Source organism: Mycothermus thermophilus (assembly GCF_041956435.1).
Source record: "Mycothermus thermophilus strain CBS 625.91 unplaced genomic scaffold VTJ04scaffold_7, whole genome shotgun sequence".
NCBI classification, from domain to species: domain Eukaryota; kingdom Fungi; phylum Ascomycota; class Sordariomycetes; order Sordariales; family Chaetomiaceae; genus Mycothermus; species Mycothermus thermophilus.
The window spans coordinates 367,759-395,413 of NW_027191433.1; the positions used below are offsets into that span (position 1 = coordinate 367,759).

General features: G+C 54.8%; 8 protein-coding genes across 8 annotated transcripts; 4 read left to right on the top strand and 4 right to left on the bottom strand.

Annotated features, from left to right (window-relative positions):
• Nucleotides 1-2,834: 2,834 nt before the first annotated feature.
• Nucleotides 2,835-7,074, top strand: VTJ04DRAFT_9681 (uncharacterized protein; the record flags this gene model as incomplete). The annotated part of the gene is made up of 3 exons (XM_069368255.1): nucleotides 2,835-4,142; nucleotides 4,195-6,811; nucleotides 6,887-7,074. 3 exons carry the CDS (start codon nucleotides 2,835-2,837, stop codon nucleotides 7,072-7,074), a joined length of 4,113 nt encoding a protein of 1,370 aa, XP_069214417.1.
• Nucleotides 7,075-8,020: 946 nt separating this feature from the next.
• VTJ04DRAFT_9682 (uncharacterized protein) lies at nucleotides 8,021-9,151 on the bottom strand (the record flags this gene model as incomplete). The annotated part of the gene is made up of 3 exons (XM_069368256.1): nucleotides 8,021-8,116; nucleotides 8,188-8,631; nucleotides 8,708-9,151. 3 exons carry the CDS (start codon nucleotides 9,149-9,151, stop codon nucleotides 8,021-8,023), a joined length of 984 nt encoding a protein of 327 aa, XP_069214418.1.
• Nucleotides 9,152-11,064: 1,913 nt separating this feature from the next.
• On the top strand, nucleotides 11,065-13,236 carry VTJ04DRAFT_9683 (uncharacterized protein; the record flags this gene model as incomplete). Its single annotated transcript, XM_069368257.1, has 1 exon — nucleotides 11,065-13,236. The coding sequence occupies one exon, from the start codon at nucleotides 11,065-11,067 to the stop codon at nucleotides 13,234-13,236; it is 2,172 nt and encodes a 723-aa protein (XP_069214419.1).
• Nucleotides 13,237-14,585: 1,349 nt separating this feature from the next.
• On the top strand, nucleotides 14,586-15,560 carry VTJ04DRAFT_9684 (uncharacterized protein; the record flags this gene model as incomplete). The annotated part of the gene is made up of 1 exon (XM_069368258.1): nucleotides 14,586-15,560. One exon carries the CDS (start codon nucleotides 14,586-14,588, stop codon nucleotides 15,558-15,560), a length of 975 nt encoding a protein of 324 aa, XP_069214420.1.
• A 2,581-nt stretch (nucleotides 15,561-18,141) lies between these two features.
• On the bottom strand, nucleotides 18,142-19,871 carry VTJ04DRAFT_9685 (uncharacterized protein; the record flags this gene model as incomplete). The annotated part of the gene is made up of 3 exons (XM_069368259.1): nucleotides 18,142-18,214; nucleotides 18,549-18,561; nucleotides 18,773-19,871. 3 exons carry the CDS (start codon nucleotides 19,869-19,871, stop codon nucleotides 18,142-18,144), a joined length of 1,185 nt encoding a protein of 394 aa, XP_069214421.1.
• A 670-nt stretch (nucleotides 19,872-20,541) lies between these two features.
• On the bottom strand, nucleotides 20,542-21,824 carry VTJ04DRAFT_9686 (uncharacterized protein; the record flags this gene model as incomplete). The annotated part of the gene is made up of 2 exons (XM_069368260.1): nucleotides 20,542-21,194; nucleotides 21,413-21,824. 2 exons carry the CDS (start codon nucleotides 21,822-21,824, stop codon nucleotides 20,542-20,544), a joined length of 1,065 nt encoding a protein of 354 aa, XP_069214422.1.
• Nucleotides 21,825-24,314: 2,490 nt separating this feature from the next.
• VTJ04DRAFT_9687 (uncharacterized protein) lies at nucleotides 24,315-25,880 on the bottom strand (the record flags this gene model as incomplete). The annotated part of the gene is made up of 1 exon (XM_069368261.1): nucleotides 24,315-25,880. The coding sequence occupies one exon, from the start codon at nucleotides 25,878-25,880 to the stop codon at nucleotides 24,315-24,317; it is 1,566 nt and encodes a 521-aa protein (XP_069214423.1).
• Nucleotides 25,881-26,481: 601 nt separating this feature from the next.
• On the top strand, nucleotides 26,482-27,242 carry VTJ04DRAFT_9688 (uncharacterized protein; the record flags this gene model as incomplete). Its single annotated transcript, XM_069368262.1, has 3 exons — nucleotides 26,482-26,580; nucleotides 27,069-27,171; nucleotides 27,232-27,242. The coding sequence occupies 3 exons, from the start codon at nucleotides 26,482-26,484 to the stop codon at nucleotides 27,240-27,242; spliced, it is 213 nt and encodes a 70-aa protein (XP_069214424.1).
• Between the last annotated feature and the right edge of the window lie 413 nt (nucleotides 27,243-27,655).

Sequence of the window (27,655 nt, forward strand, 5' to 3'; positions counted from 1 at the left end):
CTTGTGGCACGGACAAAATTCCACTGCGGAGCCGGATCAATCTGGTGGGAGGTCTGACGTCATGGTGTAGGTACGGAGTCTGGCGGTGCCAGAAAAAAAATGGGGGCAACCTGCCAACTGCGACTGAGAGAATAACAACCAAACTACACAATACATACCGTTGGCATCGAATCCTTCAAGATAACTTGGGCTTTCCTTGAACAAAGCAGGCGGATGGTAGCAATTCCGGAGTCGCCTCGCCGGCAGCCGAGGACATCCGCTTCAAATGTGAGCAGAAGAAAGGTCCATGATCTGCAACGCGAAAGGGGGTGCGCGACGCGACCTCGACCTGCCGATCCTCCTCGCATTCTCGACGTTCCATGCGACCGTGATGCAACCGCAAACGTGGGAGTGTGAAACGAGATTTACTACTACTACAAAGTACCTGCTACCAACAGCAAGAGATCGCCAATTCAAAAGGGGCGAAGAGGACGATCTTGTGATATGTGCTGGAATACCGCGAAACACGTTCCGGCAGACAAGCCATATGGCGAGCGCGGCATGATGCCCATCGTTCGATGCCGGCGGGTGCGGTGAGGAAAGAGAAGGAACAAGGGCTTTGGTGAAAGGAGTTGGCGATGACGATCATGGCATCATGAAAGGTTCAAAGTACTTTTCGAAACTCGTTGGCAATACCAGCGCCTGCCATATTATTCGTCATTGCAGACCAAGCCATAGAGGGGCATTGTTTGTTCGGGGGATATCTCCAAAACGGAAACATGACACCACGCGACAGATGATTCAGCTGATTGAGTTTCCTTGTTCTTTAAGGCGTTGTTGGTTCGGCGTGACCGTCCAGGGTCGTATTTTCGGACGACGGACCGGCCGGTGGGCAAAAACAGAGGGGAGAGGTAGGTAGGTCGAGAACAACTGTGGCCTTGAAACAATTCGGGATGTTGATGTGCGTCTCAGGTTTTGTGTGGACGCAACGTCACAGAAAGGGAGCACGGCACAATTTCCAAGTCGAAACATGTTCATGGCGAATCCCACGGCCATGCAGCAATGGAACTCGACGTGCCAATTGGCATCGATTGAGCGACGGGATGAAGGGAGATGGCATCCCGGAAGGCAGTAGACTCAAGGCTGTGTTGTTGTCGTTGTTGTCGTCAGATGTTGATGGGTCATCTCCAAGTTCCAAAATTAGCGACTCCAGGCTCCAGCAATGCAGTGCAGCCGAGAACAGACGTCACCCGTTCCACGCCACATGTTTGCACGCCGTCCACCTCCATCTCCATGCTGCAAGGGACACCATCGTGCAGCAAAGCCAAGGCTGCGTTGGGTAGCAACGGGTTTGCCTCGTTGGTTTCGTTTTGGTTGCGCAATGTCTTTGGGATGTCTCTCTGATGGCTTCAGATGTGATGTCGAGTTGTGTTTGTTGCCGACCTCGAGGGGATTTTCCATGATTCCCAGGGTTGAGCCACAGGGGCAGAGCCACAAAACGGTGTGTGGATGACAGATCCCCGCACTGTATGGCAATCTCCAGTTTCTTGATTTGGAAGGCGGCCTTCTGGAAACGGAGATGAAGGAGATTGAGCCTACCCAAAACACGCGGTTCTTCACTTGAGGAGCGGGAAGGCAGGAGCCCTGCTTTACACTAGGAACCTGTCGAAGATGGAAGGGAAATGGAAATGGAAATGGAAATGGAAATGGAAAATTTCATCTAACCCCAATGTCATCATTTTGACTCCAACTCCAAACGTGCAACCTGGACAAGCACAATCCGAACTCCACCCCAAACAACAACGTGCCCGGGCTTTGCAGGGAGGAACACAGTATCCCATCATCTTTTCTACAATAGATTTTGACGTTGACAAAAGGGGAATCAGTGCCACTGCGCCGGGTCCGACCACGCGTTTGTTGTCCATGTTTCTGCCCTGCCCCTTTTTGTCTTGGAAGCCTTGGGAAACGGGCTGTCCCATCGACAAAAAGTTTGACTCTCATGCGGCGCCGCCGAGGCCAATGGAACCTTGTGTTCACTTGTTGGCCCTCTTCTTGGACGTTTCGCGCTGACGATTCCCATCAAACACAACTCGACACAACTCGCCCTTCTTGTCTTGTTCACTTGGTGATCGTCAGGTCCATTTCCACTCCCAGCTAGGTTTGTCATCGCAAATCGCTCCGCTCTTCGCTCGACCCTGACTATTGGATCAGCTCCCCGTCAGCAACCGACGCAACCATTCCCAAAGTGAGAAGTCTGTCTTGAAAGGCGGGGGCGGTTGATCGCCGTGCGAGGGTCCCGACTGCTCGTCTTAGCGCTGCGCCCATCGGGTCCCCAGGGGCCATCCGGCCAATTGAAGCCCGTCGAAGCACTGGCCAACACCCGCCGGCACTAGCACGGAGCACCACGGAACCCCCTCAGCCTGCAGCGACTCGCTCGCAGCCCGCAGCACACTGGTTCGTGGCCCCAGGGGGGACACTTGGGTCCCTCCCGTCATCACGCAGCCCGGCTGATTGCCCCGTCCGACTCCTGCGCCTTGCAGTCGCACAAGCTGCCCGGCCGCCCGCCCGACGCACACACACACCACTCACCACACACACATCGCACACACGAACCCCCAGCCCAACTCGGGGGGCCCACTCTCCACGCTTGTTCCTGTCTTGGTTTCGCCCCTGGATGGAACTGGATCCTGCTCGACAAACCAGCGCCAGCGCCAGCAGCCAGCCTCCCACACAACCCCCGAACCTGACTCGATTCGGCTGGCGGCTGTCTTTTTCGTCCAAGCAGCGACAAGAGCGAGAGGATCCGAAGACGCGCGCTGCAGCACTGGGGAGCCGATCCGGGACTCATTCCCGCAATGTCCTCATCCCGCCCCGCCGTCATTGCTGCCGCTCCCTCAACTTCGTCCTACCATTCTACCACAACCACCTCGACCAGAACACCTCCGTTGCCCTCTAGCGGCTTCGCCGACGTCGCCGGTCCTTACGCTTCGCCGTCCCGACGGTTCCGTAACGGCAGCCGAGACGAGGGCAATCCCAGCGCGAGGACCAGCTTCTTCCACAGCTATTACCACCAACATCAACAACAAGCTCACAATCACCGCCGCGACGATAGCTCATCCTCCCGACCTCCGCTTCCGCCCGTGCACCACATCGCCGCATTCTCGGCCGCCCCGTCGAACCCGCCCAATCCCCCGAGGTCGTCGTCGCTCAACCGTGTGAATCCCCCGCGCACGTCATCGCTCCTCCCGCCCGCGAAAGTGGTTCGCCAGATCGTACCGGTCGAGCCCGTTCCTCCGATCCCGTCGCAGTTCAATGACCCCCGCCCCGCGCCTAGGGTATCCGACGCCGCGAGAGACGACCAGCCGCGTCACAGGAGAGGCCATTCACGCTCGAGCAGTGGGGGAGGCATAAGTGATACTCTGCGCAACTTGAACCGCTGGTCGACCTCCACAACATCGAGCCGAGCATCCCACCTTGCCGAATTTACTCGTCGAGTTAGTGCCGAGATCTTAGGAGTTGTTCAATCGCCGGGGAGGAAATCCAGGCCGTCAACATCAGACGGTTCACCTCAGCTGTCACCGCGGAGATCAGGCCGTGACTCACCACCATCCGCCTCGATCCCGCCTCTCCAGAGTTTGCCACGTATTTCAACCGGTCCTTCCTTAGCCCACGAGGTCCTCCAGTTCAACCTTTCTAGGTTTTCTCCCACACCAGAAGAAAACGAAGAGCCCGTGACCAACGGTACATCGCGGCTAGAACTGTCAACCTCCGCACAAGAGCCAGAGAACGAGTCACCTACCTTCTTTACCGGGCTAGCCGAATCACCCACGATGATGTCACTAACCCACGAATCAGCCACCATGCCGTATCACAACGGCCAACCCAGAGGCCACAGTCGTGCGGCCATGGGCAGTGCCGACAGCACTGCGTCCTCCCGAAGCCGAGAAAGGGAACGGTCGGGGGACGGGAGGAGGCATCAAAGGGCACAATCGCAAAGAGGAACGCTGGCCAAGGCCTTGCAAAAAGCCAAGACTGCCGTCCAGTTGGACCACGCCGGGAACTTTGAGGGGGCCAGGAGAGCCTACGCAGAGGCGTGCTCTCTGCTCAAGCAGGTTCTCCACTATACGAAGGGAGACGAAGATCGCAGGCGGCTCGAGGATATTGTGAGTCATGGCGCACTTGTGCGATTCTGGTTCGGTACTGACCTGTCTTTAGCACGAGACATACCTCGCCCGTGTGATGGAGTTGGACGAACAGTTGGCTGGAGTTGAGATTGACGACAGGGAACTTCCTCCGAGGCCGCCTAGCGAAGACCTACACGACATGCTGGCCGCCACCGTTCCCACCGATCCGGCTGTTGGGCAACGCGCGGACGATTCCGAGCTTTTCGCCAATCGCCAGGTACCACCTCAGGAGACAATGAGGGCTGTTCCTCCCCCTGCTCGCGCGCCACCTCCACCAACCGACCAGAGGGAAGCCAGAGACGCCGCGAAGGAAACGCCGTCATCTTACCTAACTGCACAATACAGTCTGCAGTCTGCCTTTTCGCGCGCCCGGTACAACAGCAATGCCAACAACACCACCTCTGCATTTCGCCCACCCCAGGCCGATTCCGCTTACATGCCGCCGCCCCTGTCCCCGCGTCGTCCACTGTCTCCAGCCCGGGCGTCCCCGCCAACAGCCCCCGCCGCACCCGAAAGCCCCCAGAGACCTCCGCCTGAAGCTCCGAATTACAGTCGCCCCGCGACGGCTCAGTCCCTGTCTCATCGTCGCGGTAATAGCCATGAATCCGTCTCCTGGCTCGACCCCATCGACGAGTCGGATCACGCGAGTACGTCGTCTGTCCACTCCGCGTCATCCTCACGAGTTCGTCGGAGGCATCTTCGCAATCCCAGCGGCGCCACCGAGGCCGAGTTCGACGCCGCTCTCGACGATGCCATCGAGGCTGCCTACGATGATGGGTACGAACCGGACGACACAGCCTACGTCGCGCACGGCTACTACGAAGCGCAGGCGGTACCTGCTGTCAGCGCCATGCGGCGCGTGGAACTCGCACGTGAGCAGGTGCGTGAGTCGGAACGAGAGGCCTTGGAACTGGCAACGGAAAGAGAGGAAAGGCTGCGGCAACAGATTGAGGATGAGGAGTACAGGAGGCAGGAAGGTCTTGGAGACCATTTCTTTGATGGCAATGATTCGGATGACGAGATGCGCCATGACGATCCAGCTGGAAATGCAATGGCGGAGTTTTCGTTTGGGTTACCGTCCAAGAACCCCGTGCCACGGGAGTCGGACTCTAGCGGAATGACGGGCCAGACATGGCATAGCTCATCCAGCTCAAACCCCCCAACCGCCACGACGACGCTTACTCCTGTCAGCGAGGACGAGCTCTCTCCCCGTGGCACGTCAGGCAAAGCTCCCTCGGGGCCATCACCACCGGCTCCCGCTTCCCAGGTTCCAGCGGGGCCGCTGCTGGTTGCTCCGAACACTTCAACACATCCTCTTGCACCTAGCGCACAACGGCCTGCCGATAGTGTGCGCACCCGCCGGTTGTCAGGACAGAATGCCAGAGAACTCAAAATTGAAACGGCCAACATTGCGCCTGCCCCAGGACCGGTCACGGCAGGGCCCGGAATGCCCTCCCAGCTTACCGCCGGCAGCTACATTGTTCAGCAGCGCCAGGCGCTCTCCGCTGGCCCCGGTCGCGCCCCTGGACTACCCACTGTTCGGGGCGGTCCATCTCCCGTCCCTGGCGCCCGGGATGAAGAGCCGCCCCTTCCTCCCGTACCCAACCCCCCCGAGGAGTATTCGCGTGTTGGCACGCCGTCGATTGTCCGTCCCAGCCTGCGCAAGAACTATTCCTCTTCGAGTCTGAGGAGTTTGCGGACTCGCAACCTTTCCATCTCCCACGCCGATGAAACCTCCGACCACTCCCCTGGTACGCCGTTCAGCACCCACTTCGGCAGCCGCCTGCCTGCCGTTCCCTCGATTCCACAAAACATCAGGGACCGCATTCCCAGCGGCTCCGGCGGCGGCAACACGACCGGTCTTCACCTCTTCGAGAATCACTTCCATTCCTCTGACCGTCCTGGCTCTCCGAACCCGCTCACGCAAGACGCCCCAGCCCCGCTCGAGCCTTGTCCTAACGACGTCATGCTTCGCCCCTTCTGGTTGATGCGTTGCCTCTACCAGACTTTGTGCCACCCACGCGGAGGCTACCTGAGCAACAAGCTGTTTGTGCCCCGGGACGTCTGGCGCGTCAAGGGCGTCAAGCTTCGCAATGTGGAGGACAAGATTGCCAACTGCGACTTGCTGACGGCTGCGCTGCAGCGGTTGGCCCGTGTGGATACCTGCGACGCCGATGCCGTGTTGGAGGAGATGCAGGCCTTTGAGGGATTGTTGGAACAGGTTCAGGCTACGCTGACGAAAAAGCTGGGGAACGACGTTGGCGTGGCTGGTGCGGGAGCGATGTTCAAAGATGCGGCGGCGGCGAATGAAGGAGACGCATCAGGCGTTCCACGGTCGGGCAGTGTGGTTGGTAAGGGGAGTGCGTTTTCCTGGAGAAGGTTGAGGAGCAAGAACAGCTCGGCGAACCTGCCCGGGTTGTCTGCGACGTCGGGCAGCTCGAGCAGAGCCGGCAGCGCGGCGGGCGGCGCGAGCTCAACGAACCTGCACGAGACGGGCAAGGACGGCACGATCCATCCCAGCCTGCCCATGACCAACCACCCGACCAGCAGGCCGGTCAAGAGGGACGTGTCGAGCGTGGTGTTTACGGGACCGAACGCGAATTACATGGCGTCGTTGGCGAGGTTGTTTGACGCTGCGCAGACAGTCGGTGAGTTGTTCGTCTTGTTGCCTTCTTTAATGGTGGTGGCGCGTTCGACTGACCAAGGTCTTGCTGGTGGTTCAGATCAAATCGCTCGCCAAGTGGAAGACCCTGGGTTGCGCCATGCCGATAAGACACAGGTTGGCCTCGAGTTGTGCACTCGCCACGCCGCGGAGTTTTTTACCTTTTACATCTGCCGGTTTGTGCTTAACGACATGACCATGTTGTTGGACAAGTTTGTCAAGCGCGGGACCGAATGGGTTCTGGCTTGAGGGTTTTATTTGGGAGAGGGTTGGAGTGTAATGCGGTGATGGTTTGAAAGTTGGGAGACAAGTTGTTTGGTGATTCATGGCTATTGGGTTGAGAGGTGTGGTCCCCATAGGAGGGGATGGATGGATGTGATGAGTTTGGACGGAGCATACGCCTATTCTATTGTCCACGGGATAAGAGTCGGATATACACAAGGAAGGGTGGAAAAGGCGTTGGAATTCCCATATGATACACAACGGGGTGTTTTTGGGCTCCGGAGGGATGGATATGCGAAGCGTGGATTGTTGTGCCCCTGGAGAACAGGCAGGACTGGGATACCCGAAGAATGGGGCTGGAAGAGGGAGATGGCCGCGAAGCATTGCATGGACTGGATAGAACGAGTGGAAGAGCATGGATGGGGTTGGCTAGGTGGTTGTGTTATGTGTACATGGCCGTCGTTTTTGAGTAGTAGTATATATTTCTTAGTTGCACGGATCATGCTGAGTTTCTCCCTGGTACTGTGGGGTTGTCATGGTGTAACACCAAAGCCAATGCGTTGATGATGCTTGGCCAGCGCACCAGATATACCGTCTCTGACGTGCGACATATGTGTACGGCAATCGGTTGAGGGTCCGTGTGGTTCTGAGTACCTTCGGTAGCTCAGGTAGGTTTTTACCTATAATAATTAAGGGGGATGTCAGGGTGCTCCATCGTATGAAGGGCGACGTCATTCACGACCAAATACTCATTATCTACACCAGGACAGAGGACGTCTTGTAGAGACTGACTGACAGGAATCATTTTGTCAAGTCCAGAAATCTCCTATTGAACACCTATGTACATACATACATTCATCCCATTTGTCTCCGACACAACTTCAGTCCACTCTCTGTGTACACCTTTTTGTCATCTACTTTGCCAGGCCCTGGCAAGGGATGATTGCCGATGCCCCGCTTAGTTGTTAACCCTTTAACGAGACAGCAGCTGGACGATGGAGTTGTAGTTGGCCTTGGGGTTGTAGTTGCCGTCGAAGAGGAGGGGGTTGCCTTGCGGGCGCCACGAGTCCTGCATTCAAACGTCAGTCTCTGCTTCATTCCCCCTTTCACAATGTCATGTCCAGGATGATTGTCACTCACCTGATCACGAACGCCCCAAACGGTGATACCGACGCACTTGGGCTCGTCGAGGCAGCCGCGCACCACGTTGGCGTAGTCCTGCGTGTTGGTGCCCTGCTGGATGTCGAGCTCCGTCACGGCGACCTCCTTGACGCCCGAGCCGGCCAGGACGCGGATGGTCTGGGCCAGGCCGGCGCCTTGGCCGGCTTGCAGGTGGCCTTGGGTGCCGATGCCGTCGATGGGGATGCCCTGCGACAGCCAGCGGCGGACATTGTCAACCATGCCGCGGGTGACCTTGGCGTAGCCCGGCTGGTCGAGGTTGTAGTCGTTGATGTAGAGCTTGGCGGACGGGTCGGCGGCGCGCGCGGCACGGAAGGCGATGCCGACGAACTCGTCGCGCAGGACGTTGGAGAAGACGCTGGGACGGAGGGACCCGTCCTCGTTGAACATCTCGTTGATCACGTCCTGGAACAAATGTGTTAATAGTTTTAATAGTTCTGACCATGAGAGTCCAGGGGGGTGTCATTGGCAGCGGACATACCCAGTGATAGATCTTGCCCTTGTACCGGTCCATGACGGTCTTGATGTGGTTCTCAATGACGCCAATGAGCTCGTTGCGGTTGTTGATGTTGCGCACCCACCCGGCCAGCTGCGAGTGCCAGACGAGGGTGTGGCCGCGGATGGTCTTGTTGCGCTGCGTCGCCCAGTTGACAAGATAGTCGGCCTGGCCCCAGGTGTAGACGCCGCGCTGGGGGTTGAGCGACTCCCACTTCATGCTGTTCTCGGGCGTAACGGAGCCGAAGTTGGCTTCGATGATGGCGGCGTTGCGGCCGGTCTGGAGCAGGCGCTGATCCGTGCAGGTGCCGAAGTACTCCTTGCCCTTGGCCTTGATGAGGGCGTCGATGCTCTGGGCAGCCTGGCGGGGCTCGACGGTGGGAGCCGCCGCCGCGAAGGGCGCCAGGAGGAAGAGGAGGGAAGCCTTCATCTTGACGAGGTTGTTGGAACACACAGCAGTGATGGACAACGAGGGACTCCAACAGGTGGTTACGGGACCAGTGGCGACGTCTAGAGAAGAGGGACGAGGCGGGAGTCTTTATACTCTCTTGGGCCTCGACATAAGAACTGGGAATTCTATTCATGGAATATTAATTCCATCCAATTCAGCACAGCATATTCCGTAATCTTCCAATGTTGCTGGCATCAATATCGAAAGCTACTCCCCTTCCCACCGCGCGAGTACATACAATCCCTCTTGGCATATGATGTGTTCCACGGCGGTTATTAGTCAACATGTGCGGAGGCCTTCCTCACAGCATGGTGTTGGCGTACACAACAACCGGCATGGCAACGTTAGATGCCAACTTGTAGCCGAACGGAGCACTCGGCATTTGACGAACGGTGCGGGGCCCCGCGTAGGGCAATGGCCAATGCAACCTCTAATGACCGTTCAGGTCCAGCCTCAAGCTTGTCTATGAGACATAGTTTGGGCCAAGACTCGATGTCTTTGTGCACGGCAATATCAACTTGGCGTCAAAACGGACACGGGGTTTTAGCCGCACCATCCACACAGGCGGAACGACGATCGGATAAAACACGGCCAAGGTGCCTCGAACCTTGCCGCGCCCTTTTTTCCAGAGACCTGCAACAAGTATACATATACAGCTCAATATCAGCATCCAGGAATAGGAGTCTAGGCCAAGCCTTGTTCACCTGCTGGACATATTATGAGTGAATCCCCTGACGTTGTTTATACTATGGAAATTACACTCGTTCTGCACAGTTCCACCTCAATCTAATATTCCCCAGATCCGCTCCCGCTCAGGAGAGGAAATTCACCGGAGCGTTGGCATTGGTGGAAAAACAACGGCGGACGGTCTGACACTGATGCCTCTGTTCCTGGCCGGTACCTCGATTACGACCATATAATGGATATGGCATTCGTCTTGGTGATGCCGGTTGACGGAAGCGTATGTCCCACCAACAGGAGAGGCAGGGTTATTCAACATGAGCATGTTTGGTATCCCCATTGGTGCGAGTAGACTACAGTCGGATCTGAAGTTGAAGTGCTGTTTACGACGACAAGTGGTGTTCATGGACTTTCGCTTTCTTTGCACTCAGCCGGCGCAAATTACATCCATTTCTGGAATCAGGGAAGAATCGGCTGCTATGCCCTCTATATTGCCGCGATGACTGCCCCAGAGTTGTTGAGTAGTTGGTCGGTCTCGTGACAACTACGAAGGACAGCTACAAAAGCCAGCCCGTTGATCCAGGGGTCCAGTGCTGGATGAGGTTGGTCCGGTAATGCCCGGGGTTGTACAGAGACATAGGGTGAAGAAACATGTTTTGGATTATCATGGCGGACGTCTGGTATTCCGGGTATGTGAGACCTGGTCTCGGGCCAGAGTGTGCGCCACGCATATACGAACAATAAGGACACGAAATTGAGTGCTTCCACAGCTCAAACAACTCTGGGGGGAGAGGAACGCGATTAAGTCATCACCACGGTTGTGTGTGACTTGAACAACACTAAGAAACCGCATACTTACTCGTCTCAGTAGATCTCCTTACCTAGACATGTTGGCTCTAACTGCCCTGGAAGTCGGCACAAGTAACCTGACCAAGGAGCGAATGGCCGGAGGTGAGGTCCGTGGTAACCGGACGGTTCAATACGGTCAGGTAAGGAATGGTACCTGAGGTGTTGTCAGGCAGTGGTGAGGCCCCACCATAGGTACCCCTGGCGATAAGCTTGATAAGACCCGAGACGGCGGGACGGGCCGATCGGAGGACCAAATTTGGTCCAAACCCCGACGTCGTCAAACACATCCACCCTCAGTCAAGACAATTGCATGCCCCCGGAGCGCCAATTGCACACGCCTTGTGCCAGGCCATCATAAACGGATGGGGCTATGGCTGCGTCTGCGTCTGGCGCCGGCGCATGCTGCGTCGTTGACGGCCACCGGCTTTCCTCGAGGACACCTCTTTTGCAAAGGTAGCAGAGTCACAAGCACCGGTCGGCACTGTACCAGTTGGACTGCCTTGTCCTCATATCAGACACCTGCGATTTGTCTGGTCCAGAAAGAAGGACATCGACGAGGACTGCCAACACAACCTTTGACCCGGCGATTGCGCGACCTTCGGACACCACAGCTCCTTCAACCCCGCCTTACCTTGACCCGCACCTATGCCACCCTGAAAGACGGCCCCGAACAGCGCCGTGCCGCCGAGCTCGAAAAGCGCATTGCCGCCATCCCCCTCGAACGCTACCGGAACTTCTGTATCGTGGCCCACATCGACCATGGCAAGAGCACCTTGTCGGACCGGCTCCTCGAGCTCACCGGCACCGTCGCCCCTAGCGGCGACAACAAGCAGATCCTCGACAAGCTCGACGTCGAGCGCGAGCGCGGCATCACCGTCAAAGCCCAGACATGCACCATGATCTACCGCAACCCGCGCGACGGCCTCGACTACCTGCTCCACCTCGTCGACACCCCGGGCCACGTCGACTTCCGCGCCGAAGTGACCCGGTCCTACGCCTCATGCGGCGGCGCCCTGCTGCTGGTCGACGCTTCTCAGGGCGTCCAGGCCCAGACGGTGGCCAACTTCTACCTGGCCTTCGCCCAAGGTTTGGCTCTCGTCCCCGTCGTCAACAAGATCGACCTCCCCACCGCAGACGTCGACCGCGCGTTGGAGCAGCTCGAAACCGCCTTTGAGCTTGACACATCCATCGCGGTCAAAGTCAGCGCCAAAACCGGCCAAGGCGTCCCCGACATCCTCCCCGCGGTTTTGGACCACATCCCTGCCCCCGTCGGCGATCCGTCCGCCCCGTTGCGCATGCTCCTGGTCGACTCATGGTACGACACCTTCCGAGGTGTCATCATGCTCGTCCGCATCTTCGACGGCTCCGTCCGTCCAGGCGACCGGCTGGTCAGTATGGCGACGGGCAATGAGTACACCGTCGGCGGCGTGGGGATCCAGCATCCCGACCAAATCCCCCAGACGGTCCTCCGCACCGGACAGGTCGGGTACGTCTACTTCAACCCTGGCATGAAACGCATCCAGGACGCTTTGCTGGGCGATACCTACACCATCGCCGGCTACGAGGACAAGGTGGAACCGTATCCTGGCTTCGAGGAGCCCAAGCCGATGGTTTTCGTCGCGGCGTTTCCCACGGACCAATCCGATTATGGCAAACTGGAAGACAGTATCGGACAGTTGGTCCTCAACGATCGCAGTGTCACGCTGCAGAAGGACTTCTCAGAAGCCCTGGGAGCGGGGTGGAGGCTGGGCTTTCTGGGCAGTCTGCACTGCTCCGTCTTCCAAGACCGCCTGCGCCAGGAGCACGGCGCGGATATCATCATCACGGAACCCGCCGTGCCGACGCGCATCGTCTGGAGCGACAAGGCCGGCGACGAAACCATCGTCACCAACCCGGCCGAGTTTCCCGAGCCCGAAGACCCGAGGATGAGGAAAGCGACGCTGTACGAACCCGTCGTGCTTGCGACCATCACCCTCCCTGACGAGTATGTCGGACGGGTGATTGACATCTGCGAGACGGCCCGCGGGGTGCAGAAGTCGCTCGAGTACTTCACCTCGACGCAGGTCATCCTCAAGTACGAGCTGCCCATGGCGAGCCTGGTGGACGACTTATTCGGCAAGCTCAAGGGCGCAACGAAAGGCTACGCGACGCTCGACTACGAAGACGCTGGCTGGCGAGAAAGCCAGTTGGTCAAGCTGAACCTGCTGGTCAACAAGAAGCCCGTGGACGCGATCGCGCGGGTCGTGCACGTCAGCCAGGTGGAAAGGATGGGCCGCGAGTGGGTCACCAAGTTCAAGGAGCACGTCGAGCGGCAGATGTTTGAGGTGATCATCCAGGCCGCTACGGGGAAGCGCATCGTAGCGCGCGAGACGCTCAAGCCGTTCCGCAAGGACGTGCTGGCCAAGCTGCATGCCAGCGATATCACGCGCAGGAAGAAGTTGTTGGAGAAGCAGAAGGCGGGGAGGAAGAGGCTGAGGGCGGTGGGGAATGTGGTCATTGAGCAGGAGGCGTTCCAGAAGTTTTTGTCAAAGTGAGCTCCGGGCTGGGGAAAGGCGTCTGGGTGGAGGGTGTCCTAGGTATCTCAGGGGTCTGGACAGAGAGAACAGTAAGGGATGGTTGTTTATAACAGATGTTGCATCGCCGCTCTGCACGCCGTCTTGTATATACATCTGATGATTGCGGTGTCTCCCGAACTGTACAGTAGATGAAAATCCATGACAGGCGTTCGAAGGGTGGGTAATCTAGATATGGTAAAAATAACGCTTAGATGAATATTCACCGGTACTTATGTAGAACTATCATAGTCTAGTTGTTGGGGGAACGTTCTGTCCAGATGGACCTCTGACCGTTGTTATTGCTGGGGCCGGAATAACGTGAACCCGCCATCCTCCTGATTAATATGCGAGCCACCAGCCCCGAAACCTCCTTCGTATCTGTGAGATGACATTTCACTCCCTGAGCTGTCTTCATGGCCACGTCCCTGAATCATTATTTCTGAGGCAGAAAGGAAACAAAAGGCTTGAAGAAGTGCTGTACACAAAATGTGTCGGGGGAGACGCAGGATTGGAGTCATGTCAACCGTCAGGTTTACCACCCTCATGTGTAACCTAGATGGGATAGAAGGTACTGAAAGATAGATTGAATGAGAAGTGATGCTTTTATATCTGGCCCCCTCTATCGTACTGTGAGGAGACAATTCTAATTCTCAGGCACGCTCTTACATGCTGCATGTCTGTTGACTCTGAGTGCAGTCCCTGGATGGCCGTGTCAACCGATACTCCTTCATCGGCACGCATTAGACACCATCTGGTTGGTTTAGGACACTGCGATTGTTTTAACCTCCAGTGACACTATGCCAGTTGGGGCCTCCGGTCCCACGCTTTTGCTCTGCAAGATCGTACGGTAGTGTTGAAGCTGGTAGCGGTGACAAGCAACATCATGACATGTCGCAGCATCAGTCCTCGCCATCGACAATCATCCCATATCACTACATAGGTGGTACCCTGGCGGTAGGCAGCAATATTTTCGGTTCCGGTCCAGCAACACCATGACATATCTGGTGTAGTTGGTGGACCTGGAATGTTGTTCAGCAAAGGTTGGCTGCAATGCCCTTTGCCCCTGCAACGACAAGGTTCCACACAACATCGGCCCGTAGAGACGACTGTTTCTGGGTTTGGAAGTTTTGGAATGACAACTAGCGCCCTGTGTCTGTAGTAGTATAAATACCAGGCACGTAGGAGACATCAAACATTAGGTTTGGTGGGCCCTCATTCTCGTTGTTGGACGCCGTCACCCTTCTTCCATCCACAGCCCGCGGGCAGTCCATCGTTGGAACTTCGTCCTCAGCATGTTTTGACTCATGGCCCCTTCACGACGTCTGTTGATGGCCCTCATGGGCTCTGCTTTGTACGGCAGTGCCCTGGCCGCTCCCAATGGCAACGACATCACCCACCTCGCGACCGTGACCGTCTCTCTGGTCTTCGCCAACAATGACACCTACGCTCCCGGGCCTGTCTTCCCCATGGTCTGGGCCATCCACAACCTCCACACCGCGGCGCTGTCCTGCGCCATGACCATAGAGTACCACCTCTACAACCTCGACGATCCCAACGCTACCGACCGGGACTGGGTCGAGGTACACATTCTATTCCTAGATGAATACGCCATCGATCCTATCTACAACAACGCCTCCCTCCCACCCGACCAACGGCGTTCCAACCCCTTCTTCCTCACCACAATCTCCACCAACCTCAACACCTCCGCTCCCGCAGCCCGGTACTCCCTCTCCTGGACCCTCAGCGCCATCGCCTGCTACCCGGGCATGCGAACCATCGACGGAGACAGGCATTACCTGTTTGAGCAAATCCGCTCGACCAAATTCACCATCACCCCCTCATCGGGGAACAACGGAGAGGGCAAAAACCCCCTCGACCTCTCCCCGACCCAGTCCAACTCCACCTGCCACAACTGGACCTCCTTCGCCTTCGCCGTCACCGAGGCGCTCCCCATCCCCGCCGACGACGTCGACACTCGTGAAATGCAGCTCGGCCGCTCGCTCTGCGCAGTCATCCCCGACCCGGCGCCCGGGTACAACCAGTTTGGTGAACCTCTTCGCGGTGGTATTAAGAGGCCGATCCCGACCACGACCGGCGTCCCGCGCGCGACGGTGACTGTGTCTGGCGATCCGTGCTTGGGAGTGATGGATGAGAAGGCCGCGAGTAGCGTGTCGGCTGCCGTGACGAGGTTGGGGTGCGAGAAGGGGGTGATGACGGAGGGATGTGATGCAGCCGCGGCGCCGACGGGTGGTTCGGGTGGTGGTGGGAAGGGTGGGGTGGGGAGGAGAAGAATGCTGGTGTGAAGGGGGCGTTTGGGTCGGTTTTGATGGCGGTTGGAGGGGCGGTGGTTGGGGGGTTGTTGTTTGCCCTGGTGTAATAAGGGATGGAATCACACTTGGCACCCTGAGGGGTGTCTGATTATGTTGGCCGCTCGTTCACCTCCAAACCTCACCATCGTCACCGTCTGTGCCGCAGCAGGAGCATGCATGCTGGCCATTTAGACCTCTGTCCAAGCCAAGCAGGCAACACAACCTCTGGAGCCCTCCCTTTGATTTGCTGGAACCTCGGACATCGGCAAGAGGAGTCAAGGCGAAAGGGCCTGTATCAGCAGGAGGCAGGCCGAATCTGGTGGAAATGAAGCGATGAACTGCAGCACTGAATGTGTCAATTGAGGATGAAAATGAAAAACTTGCACTGCATTGCAAACGAGGCGACGAATCAAGTCAGTGGAGGCACCGGTAGCTAAGCCCTGAAATTGGCTGCCTCCTGAGATATCAAGGCGAACGGTTGAGGTGCTAGAGTGACTTGGCCTTAGCGGTTTGGTACCATCATGAGATGCTGGATTGGGTTATTCACAAGGCATTTGGCAAATAGAAGTGACTTTGCGATTGTATTTGGTATTGTACCATCAAAGTATCTCAGAGGCAAGGCTGAGAGATATGCAGAAATGATACGCCGTCGGCTTGGACCATGTGAGGAAGATCTAGAAATGTGAGTTTCGGGGCCTGAATGCTTTAACACAGACCTCGGAATTTCCAAAAGTCTTAAAGTCTTAGGGGATTCATCCCATTCCAGGTGTTAGCTAACACCTCGCAATCGTCCAACATGGCCCACAAAATGTGCAGCATGTGGTCGCTTCTGGAAGTGTCTGATGGCCCAATGCCGTTGTCTTTTAATACCGTTTTCCCCAACAGAAAGCGGGTGAACCTTGGGGGGCGTCGTCGGTCAGAATGCAGTGGATGGCCTGATGGAGGCGATGAATCGATGTCAATTATGGCCCAAGGCACCATGAAGTTGGCATTTACGTCTGAGTTGGCAACATGAATGGAGGCTGGAGGCAATATTACGATGTAATCTGTACATCGAGTGAATGTTTTCGCTCTTTTGACCTGGCATCTGGTTGCCTCATAAGTATTCTCTCCCAGGTCTTTCGGTTAGATATGTCTCATTTCTTCCCTGAATGCGTGTTTGAGATCTTAGAGCATTTTTGCAATCTCTCAGTCTCCTTAAATTGGTCAATAGCCGATCCATGTGTCGAACTCTCACCGGTCACCCCAGACCCCTTTGTTCAGCCTCGAATTGCTCGCTCCCGCTGTCACTACCGAGTATCTAGCCCCAGTCCAGCATGTTATACGGAGTGCCTTACTTACTCGTTGTTGATAACTGCAGAATGAATCAACGCCCTGCACGTTCAAGGTCGGTTCAGAGACCCACCGAGTCAACAAGACCAGTCGGGTATGGCAAAGCGAAGTTCGATGTGGCTGGACCAAGGGACACTGGAGTGGATTCCCACTTGGAGGCTGGCGAAGGTCCTGTGGCTGGAATCCATGGCGAAACTCAGGCGTTGGCATCGCGCCGGATACATCCATTGGACGGGTCCACGATCAGGACGCCGCAGGCCGGCGCTATGGAATGGGGAAAGAGCTTTAATAGACGCTCAAATCTGCCTTTTCTACACGCTCCTCTGGAATTCTCTCCTGGATTGTCGTTGGACCATGCGTCACACCTGGCTCCTGGGCCAAGTCATGTCGTGGACCTCTCCACGGACCAGCACCTGGGTTACCACGGACCCTTTTTTCCTAGTTATCCCGTGCCCAGGGGCCCAGCGCCGGCTCTTCCAACGTATGTATTCTATCCACCGCCAGGTCAGCTCCCCCTGGATCAACGCAGAGCATATCCTGGACCGCTTCCACTCGGACCTACCTCCCAACCCAGCCCACCAACCGTTGTCCGGAACACGCAACAGCCCTGGACCGTCCAGGACTGGAACAATGGCAGATTGAATGCAGGTTCCGCCTGGAAACGCTTTCGTCTTCCAGATGCGGTTGTTGATTGCTCCGTTCCTGCCCAGGGGGGGCCATTTTCATACGTTCTTAGTGGCCCTGGAAACTCCAACCATACGTTACGGAGAGAACATTCCCCGCATGCTGCCTCTTCTCAGCAACATGTGGTCTTGGGAACAGGTGACGCGATCAGCACCACCCTCACCAGCAATGCACCCTATGCAACTGCGAACTCGCTCCAGTGCAACATATGCGAGTCTTCTTTCCAGACACATCTCGAGCTCCCGTGGGTGCCCTCCCATATCGACCCTTGGAAACGAGCCCCAGGACTGACGCCTCCACAGACAGCACAAAAAGCAGCACAAGCAAGCCTATCAGTGCCCGCACGACGACTGCCAAAAGGTGTTTGGCACAAGCAGCGACCTGGATCGCCATATGAAGACCTTGAAGCACAACGGAGAACGGCCGTTCTCGTGCTCTGTTTGTTTTCGAAGGTACACCCGAAAGGACAACCTCTCTAAGCATTGGAGGAACGCCCATGGAAGAGATCTCCGGGGTCACCACAGCAACCAACCGCAAACGACTTGAGAGTCGGTGCACCTTAGATAACGCCTCTGGCATGCCACAGACCAGCGGGAGCTGCGAGGCAGGTTGCTCGATAGTTAAAGGCGGCACTTGAAGACAAAGTATCAGAGACATTTGAACAGATCTTGGAACTTGGTAAGTAGCAGCCGGGCCTCACACTCATGAACGGAACAAACACGAGCACTTAACAGCTGACATAGGCTTAAAGGGGATGGGATATCATGACTGGGCTGTTAGAGATTGATAGCACCGTGGGACACGGTCGAGATGGAGGGTTCGAAACCGGCACAACACATGATAATTAATGACAACATCGATGGTTTTATTTCTCTCACCCGTATAACTTTACACATCGTATATCTGTCGTATACCGACAAGGTTGTCATGTCGATTCTAATTATTTGAGAGAACAACGTGGCTTACTTTAAGCCAGCACCTGGCCGATCAGAGGAACGCGTCAGGGCAAAAAACTCAAAGACAAACCACACCGTTATTAAAGCTATGAAGGTCTTATGCCTCCCGTCGCTCTGACCTCAACATCAACCTCAATCTCCCAGGCACATCCCTTTTCCGTCTCAGCTTTGGATGCCGAAACTCAAACTCCACTCCACGGGCCTCCATCACCTCGATTAAACTTCTGGACGCACTTTCATTCCACCACTTCTCCCAAGTATCAAAGGTCTTCTCCACCTCGAGGACAAAGCACCGCAGCTTGGGTACGCAGTCCGGCGAGCGGAAGACCGCGGCAATCCAGTGCAGAGGATTCTGCAAGCACCTGTCATTCCGCGCGAGGCAGCGGGGGCCGACGATTTGGAAATGAAGGTGGGTAATATTTGAGAAGGTGGCGAACATAACGCGAAGGACACGATGATCAAGGATCCAGTCGCGGATGGCGAGGCGCGTGACGTGAGGAACAGTGAAGTTGAAATATCCCAGCTTTGTCGGCTCCTCGGGTACGTCTAGCACCTCGAATTGGTCGTCATAGGCGTCCCATCTAAATCGGAAAAGATAGGGCTGTATCTTGGTATCGCACATCTGCAGCACCACCGTCTCAAGACTGTCGCTCGTAGCCTTCAACAGGCGCAGGATCCTCGACATGCGCAGTACTCCGCGAACATCGGAGTAACTAAGGTGAAGCTGCCGGAGCCGGGGCAGCATACCGGGCGAACAGAATAGAAATACCGATGCCTGGTCCAATTCTGCGATCAGGGTCTCGATATTCGGGAGAAAGGTAATGGCAAAGTCCAGTGGTATGTCGGCTTGGTGCCGGAGGAAAAAGTCGAGCTCTTTTTCCGCGTTGCCTCCCAACTTGCGACACACCTCAGGGGGCAAAGTTGCGAGAAACTCCTCCATTCGGTCAACAAAAGCACCGGCGATGGCCTTGTTATTCTGTAACTCTTCACGGATAGCTGCAAGTGGTCTGTAGCAACCCATATCCACCCAGCAAAGGGACCGAACGCGCTGCGCGAGATCCGGACGCGTGGCCAACGTGCGCAATAGCATCCACCAGTTGGAGTCGGGCGACACACGATGGTAAAGGTGAGGGAGACTAATCTCGTAAAATAGACGAGACGTGCGACACAGCGCATTCAAGGCGGCGAGGCGTGTTCTGTCGCAGGATAGGCAGCCATGTCCGGGGTCGATGCAGCTGGCCAGAGTGCCAGGAGAGGCGTCAAGGTCGCCGCAGAGAGCTGCCACGATGGCCTCGATGAGTTCGTTTGGGAGATCGGTTAGGAGAATGGGCATTGTGGACTGCATCACAGATTAAAAGGTTGAGGCGGGAGTGCGAGAAAATGTCTTCTCATGATGAAAAGGGTATGTTGGAGGAGAGTATCAGGCTGCGGGGAGCACAAGACAAGGCTCAAGACACGGTGGGACTACACTCCGTATTAGGCGAGGCTTAAATGGGGGGCCGAGCTGACGGAAAGTTTACATGCATGTGGATGACTTCGTGCCAGCGAGCTATTGTGGCATTTGGCATCCCGCAGGCGAAGATTTAAGAGCTACCTTGAGGACTAATTTTGGGAGTGGATCTGACCTATCAAGTTATTGATCTACCGCAGGAAGATTCACTTGATTACTTTTCTTGACATCCTGAATGTATGTACTTGCTAACGGGCCAGATCTTTATGTTGGATTCAGCACGGTCCCACGTTCTCTGAGTTTAGCCGTCTTCCTTTCCCTTTTTTGAAAAACTAGATGTCAAGCATCGTACGTACTTCAGTTGGACGTTGAAAAACTCGAGTAAAGTGCTTTATCGCTGTTAGGATCAAACATGAAGTCCACCTTATTTTATTCCTATTTCCGATGGAGAGGCAAATGTATTGCGATGCTAAACATGCTGAAAAGTTGATGTTTGGGAGGAATACTACAATGGTTGTTTTCGCTGCAAGATATTACTGATGTCAGTGGTCATTCAGGGGATGAATAAACCTATCTTTGGCCAGGTCAGGATGGCGGACCGCTTCCCTGGTCGGGCCACCATGGTATTGACGACAGTGCGCAACGCTGGATGCCGAAACTCAACCCTCACCCCACGCGCTTCCATCTCTGTCTCAAACTCTCTGGCGTCAGTCTCGTTCCACCACCTGATCCAACCGTTGAAAGTGGCTCCGACTTCGAGAACTAGAGACTGAAGCTTGGGCGCGCGATCCAGTGAGCGGAAGATGGCGGTGATCCGTGGAAGAGGCTCCTGCATGTAACGCCAAAACCTCTCCTCTGGGATCCGGGGACTAGGAACTCGTTCCGGGATCGCAGGACCAAGAATTCTAATGTGCATGTGCGTGACGTTTGGGAAAGAGGCTAGCAGACCGCAGAGGGGGCCAGACTCGAGGATCCAGTTGACGATGGTGAGGTGCGTCACTCGAGTGAGGGTGATTTCGTGGCCTTCCTTGTCCTCCTGCCAGCCGCTTTCCCATTCCACTTGTCCTCGTCCCTCCGTCTTATATTCCAGCCATCTGAAGGGACAAATTCGAGTTTTTATACAGCACATATCCAGCACCACAGTCTCGAGGCTGTCGCGGGCCGCGGCGAAGAGGCCTTTGTAACAACGCATTGCTATCCTCGGGTCTATTTTGTCAACCGAGTAACACCTAAGGTGAATCCTCCGTAACCGGGCAGTGATCCGGGGGTGCAAAACCGGAACCCTGTTCTGGCGTGTACCTCTGCAACGAGTGTCTCGAGGTTCGGGAGCAGAGCCGCCAAAAGTTCTATGGTCAGGCCGGACCGGGGATAGATGAATGGTCGCAAGGCATCCCGTTTGCTCTTTGATAACGACCATCGGGTACCGTACTTCTTCAGGACGGCGTATAGACTGAGAACAAGGCGTTTGTCGCGCTGAATATCCTTATATATGACTCCATTCGACACCGGGTTGTTATTCACGTTGGCCCAGCAGAGTGATCGGACCGACCGCGCAAGGGCTGGTTGTGTGGCGAACTTCCGTAGAGGGTTCCACCAGTCATTGCTCAGTGACACATGATGATAGATGTGCGAATGCGCAATATTGTAAAAGCGACGAGACGTGAGACAAAGTGACTTGAGCCCGACATATCGCGCTTCGTCGCATGGCGGGCACCTGCCATATGTGCGGTAGGTGCAGCCCGGAATGTCGATCGGATAGTCGCTGTGAGTACCACAAAGGGCGGCGACAATGGCCTCGAGGAGTTCGTCTGGGAGGTTGGTGAGCAGGACGGGCATTGTGAAGTTGATATGGTACGTCAGAGGGACAAGGCCTAATGGCGGTGCGAGGAAACTACTCTGGTGTTGGCAGAAGATGTTAGGTGAATGTTCGCAGCAGAGTGCGCGAGATTGAAGAATTACTGTAATGGAAGAGAAAGACCTCTCTAGAAGGGGTGATTTGTTTCACTTACCAGGTGATCCGTCTATCGATAGTCTCTCGTTTCAGGGGCCCAGACCAGGTACATACCTGATGTGGTCGGTTCAGGGTTAGGGGCATACACCAGTTCTGCGGAAACTGGTCTGAACGCTCGACCAAGTTCACGGGGAGGTGGACAAAAAAGAGTTCAACCGCCAAACCCCGGTACGTGGACAAACACTTCTCGACCAAACCCAAGTAACTACCTCAAATCGATTGCTGTAAGCTACATATCGATCTCCCGAATGTCCAAAATTTTCTAATATTAATGTTGTTTCAAGATCCTTCAATTACAATATATCAAGCTTTCATGCCAAAACCAGGGTTTTGGGGCTCGGCGATGGGAGAATTCAAGTTTGGGACTTGTCAGAAGGCCGGCACATTGAAATCATGTTTTGGGGAAGCCTCAAGATGTTCTGGTGCAACTCGGCTTTCAGCCACGAAACACGACATACACTGGGTCAAGAAATTCTTCACTCTATCTCTGATGGCCGTTCGTCATGAAGGGGCAGAATCAATATGCTGGTCACCAGATGGAACACGGCTTGCAGCCGCGAAAGGCGAAGGCATCGACATATGGGATCTCACATCAAGGAAGCCTACTACGGCCATGAAGAATCTGAAAGGTGTGTTATCCTCTTGTGGCAAAAAGACACAGATACGGTCAATGTGCTGATACGCCGCTTTTGCCTGACCTGAGCCTGAGCATTTTGCTTGAAGGTTGACGAGTGACAAACTCGGCTCCCAAAAGATATAATTACTAGGCTATACGTAATTATAGGAACTGGTTTAATCATCCCAGAGGCCTTGCGGATGACTTCTCACTTGTCGAATCCCTTAATTAATACTGTGTACGTAAAACACACAGAACCGTGAGCCTGTGAAGGCAAGGCTGTGGGACTGTGGCCGGTTGATGCCCAACTTGCGGGGTTCTTTGTGTTTCCGTGATGATCTGGTCGTGCCTGTCATCAACCCTTCCGCCTGGCAAAACGTTCGATCACCATATCTCGGCAGAGCGATAATATCGCAGGCATCATGATGGCGTCGCTGATGTTAAACCAATTCGGCCCTTATAACTCAGGTACCCAGATAGGAGACAACCATGGCTTGATTCAGATAGTTCAGGGTACAGGTGAGCTGAACCATGTCTGCCTACCACACATATAATCCTTGCCCGTGCGCTACTTGACGACGTGAAGATGAAGATGAAGATGGGCAAATGATAATATGCGATGATGAGGATCATGACGCCGAGGAGGCAGAGGAAACGGGGGAAGCAAAGGAAAATCGCACCGAGAGTCAGCCTCAGGCAATACGTTTCCAGCGTGTGGGGTATGGCATCAACAGCAACGGGACCTGGATCACATTCCAAGGAGAAGACGTCTTGTGGCTACCTCCAGAGTTTAGGCCAGCGACGAGCAAACCCCACGATGTTGTAACCGTCAAGGTGACGGACCTTTCTGTCGCAATATCTGGTGATTTAGGCCGGGTGGCTTTGATTACATTCTCGAAGTCACATCGTCCATTCTGAAGAGCAGGAGAGTATGGATGGAGTTGTCTGCATGTTCCGGGGTATATAGGGGGGTCTGGTGTCTTTGCAGGTTTAAGAATTCCTTTTGCCTAGCGTTCAACACTGCATTTAAGCGGTCTTCTACGAATAAAAAAATGCTGACATCGAGCTACATTGATATAGTGAAATAGAATCATCGAACGAAGTCTCATTAATGTCTGGTTACGTACCTGGCAACTATGACTTCATTCCTTCTCACTCCCACTCCTTTCTCCTTTGCTTGCTCTTCTCATCACGAGCCTTAGCCCTCGCAATCCTCTCCTTCATTACCTGAATTTACCTGAATCTGCTCCATGACAGCAGCCACACGGCGGGCATCCTCCGCTTACCACTGCTTGCAGGACCGGCATAGGCTTTTCACCCGCACCGTGTCATAGCCATAAGACCACCGCTCGCCACAACCTATTAGGACCTCACCACGCTGGAATGTTGTCATGTGTGAAAATGTCGTTGGGGCTGTAAAAGGAGGGTGCCTTGGCTGCTTTCTTTTGTGCATTTCCTCGTGTCTATCGGTTTGGTTTATTAGGACGGGATGTACCATAGTAAAAAAAACAAACTTAGGCAAGCGAAAAGAATTTTCCAGAGCGCGAGCATTTGAAATCAACGGCATCTAATCGTGGAACTCGTTCTTTCGTTCTAACTACTACTGACCTAGTAAACTACCAGAGATAGGCCCCATTGTTTGCAGCATTGTTTGTCAATCAGAAGCCTGAGGAGTGACTCTTTTCTCTTTGCCTACATTTCAGGGTTGTTCCCTTGTTTCCCAAAGGATCTGTCGTTCTACTTCCCATGTGCCTCCCGTGAAAGAAACAACCGCGGGAACCGGGTATCCAGGTCTTGGAGGTAGTAAGCCTCTCGACGACGGATTGCTGGCTGTCCGCAAAACGGAGAATGCGATCCCTGTACACTGAAACGCAAACACGAGACTTTCGAGGTCCTCTTTGGGTGGCTTTGCGAGAACCTCGAGCTGAACAGAACAGAGTTCAGGAAGCCGGGTGCGCTGTTGAGCCATTTCCAACACATCTCGAAACACAATTGGCCAGTGCGTAATGCAACCAAGGCGAAGGTGCTTCAGCGAAGGCGGAAATTTCGCAAGGAAATCTTCTGTCGTAGCCAGTTGAAGACTGCGATCATTATCCATGTCGTCAGGTGGTCTGAATACCGGCCCGTACAAGAAGAGTTGCTCGACCTCGAGCGTTTCGAGGGCAGAAAAGTCTGAGAACGTAACTCCATCCTGAAACTTTGCCTCAAGGAACGGCCTTCTGCCCACAAAATCCTCGATACGGTCGGAATGTTTTAGCCTCTCCTTGATTGGCAAAGCCGAATAGCACAGCCTTCGGAGCGTGCGTTTGGCCGCTCCGAAGTGCTTGTCCAACTCGAGCGGCTGCCATCCTCTGTCATAATAATTGTGATAATACTCCACATCCTCCAAGACTGTACTGTGTCGGATGATGAACTCGACGTACTCAGGCCCGAGACGTCTGCCGTTGATCGAGATCCTCTTGAGGAACCGAAGCTCAACATCCTTTGGCAACGAGTCCAAACTGATTTGAGGCCCTATGGAAGACCGCCAACTGTCGATGCCGCAGTCAATAGCGACAAGGCTCTCCAGGTTCTTTGTATGCCTCAACAATCCCACCATCTCATTGAGGTGATATGTCTGCTGTGCCGTATCTGGATCCCTCCATCCAGGCAAGACAAGATGCCGGAGATTGTCCAGGGGATGTGGCCAATGGACCCATGATGTTTTAAGGCTTGGATCGTCAAACCGGCGTTGGATCAACACGTAGCTAGCCTGAGGGGCGAGCACCAGGGCAAGCGAATGGAGGACATCCACGCCGGCTTTCATTTGCAACTCCCACCACGGCCCGAGCTTTTTCAAAACGCTCTTCAGGAGGCCATCCTTGTCTTTGGCCGCATCTTCAAAACTCGGCTTGACGGGTCCAAACTGGTGCACAATGAAGGGTGACCAGAGGACCAAACTTTTGACGGATTTCGCCAGATCAGGTCGCAGGCAAAGGGCGCGAAGAAAGACGGCGAGGCGGCCCCGGAGGAGGAAGAGTGACTCGAGGCTATGGAAGAAATGAAAGAGAATAGGCTGGGCAATCTCGCGAAGGTATCTGGAGCAGGCACTCAACCTGGCGATGGCGCTCTGGTCGCGGAGCCAAATGGCAGCGTCTTTAAAGCGGACCTCGCCGATTCTAGGATGGCAGCAATGAAGACATAGGTTCTGGCAGATTTGGATCAGGATCTCAGGAGGCAGGGCCTCTAACAGGGAACTACAAGGCTGATGAGGGAGAACTTGCATGCTTGGAGGTGCGGATCTTGTGGGATATTAGGCGTGACAGAAGATTGAAGAAGTGTCAGCTGAATGGATGAAGTTGGGCAAGGTCAGTGCAAGATGTGCGAAGGTGCGGGTTTTCAACCCCGCAGGGCCATTGTCAGCTTGCATGGGTATGTCAATCCCTGCGTAGTAATTGGGCAACCTCGGCCGGAGGCACTCACTGACCAGGCGTTGAACACAGATGCCTCAGGCTGATTTTAAGTAAAGGGGCATATCCCAATGATACCGGGCGTCCTTCCACAAGACTGAGATTTCTAATCTAGATCCAAGTTGTGTGAAAATGGAGAGGACACTTCGAGACAGACGGTTCGTGTCGAAAGCCTTCAGGCATTTAAAAACAACTTCAACCCCGGAAGATAACTTCCTCCCAGACACTCCGTAATAGCCATTACGCTGTGTTTGTCCAATTTCTTCAACATTACCTTAACTTGTATAGGCGAACAGGAACAAAACCTTCCCGAGCTCTTCCGTTTTATGCTTTCTCCACACAACCACCTCAGAGCAACACCTCCACCAGCACAATACTCTTTCTTCACGACGTGAACTCTTAAAAACCGCCTTTCCCATGACCTCGACAACAATGTCCCTGGCGCGCCGTATCAGCATCCGCCTGGCTTGTGGCCGGCCCGGCCTGTCACTGCGTCACACTTCGACGAGCCTGACAGTGACCGGGCTGAGACCCTGCTAGAAGATTCCCGAGGGGTAACCAGCTTCGCTGCCCCAAACTTCGTTCCGGCTCCTGGTCTTTCTCTTCTATCTCTATCTCCGGGTGCGTGGGACAGCCATCCGTTGGTTCTTCATTCCAGCTACCTTCGATTTCACCTCCCCAAGCTTTTACTCAGTGTCAAATCAATCTCTTTGGTGCTCCAAGTCTCTCCGGGCAAGCCCCATACATCAACAACTATTACCAAACATCTTGGTTCCCAGATTCAACAACGTCTCTGCACCCCATCTTTCCTTCAACAGCGGGTCCATTCTCGACCCTCTCAGACAGCGAGCCTCGACCCTTCGTTAACTACACCCATCCGAATCCTCTTCACGATCCATCTACCATGTCGACCTCAGTTGAAAAGCAAGTCTCTAGCTTTGAGCACTCAAACCAGATACAAGAGACAGTCTCGCAAATCTCTGCCCTAACCCCTGCTGGTCCAGCTGCAGCACGTGCCCCTGACGCTGCAAAGCCTGCCAACAAACATCTCTACACCTGCCAGGTGCCAGGCTGCTCAGCGGCTTTCGCGACGGCATCTCAGCTTTCGTACGAGCCTCATATTCCGCTTTCTTTCAAACTTCAAGTCGTATAGCTAACAAACATCAGCCAACACATGAAACGGCACACCCGATCTTTCCCATGTCGGATGGATGACTGTCAGCAAGCCTTTTGCACTGTCGGGGAGAGAAACAGGCACGAGAGATCGGCAAAACACGGAGGGTTAAGGACGTATCAATGTGGGAAGTGTTCTGAGAGTTATACGCGCAAAGATAACTTGTGGAGGCATGAGAGGAAAAGACATGGCGTGGTATCAGGGGTACGGCGGAAGGATAAGAGGGTTGGAGAGGGGTAATTGGGGTGGTAAATCGTTTCGTTTTCCTGTTTCTCTCTTCTATTACTCTTTCACTTGAATCGCGCCATCATTTTGCCTACTTCCCTCACATAGGTACCTGGTAGTAGTCTTTTTAGCAAGAAGAGCTTTCCAAACTCAGCTTCCCCTCTTTATCCCAATCAAAATCTCTCATGCGCA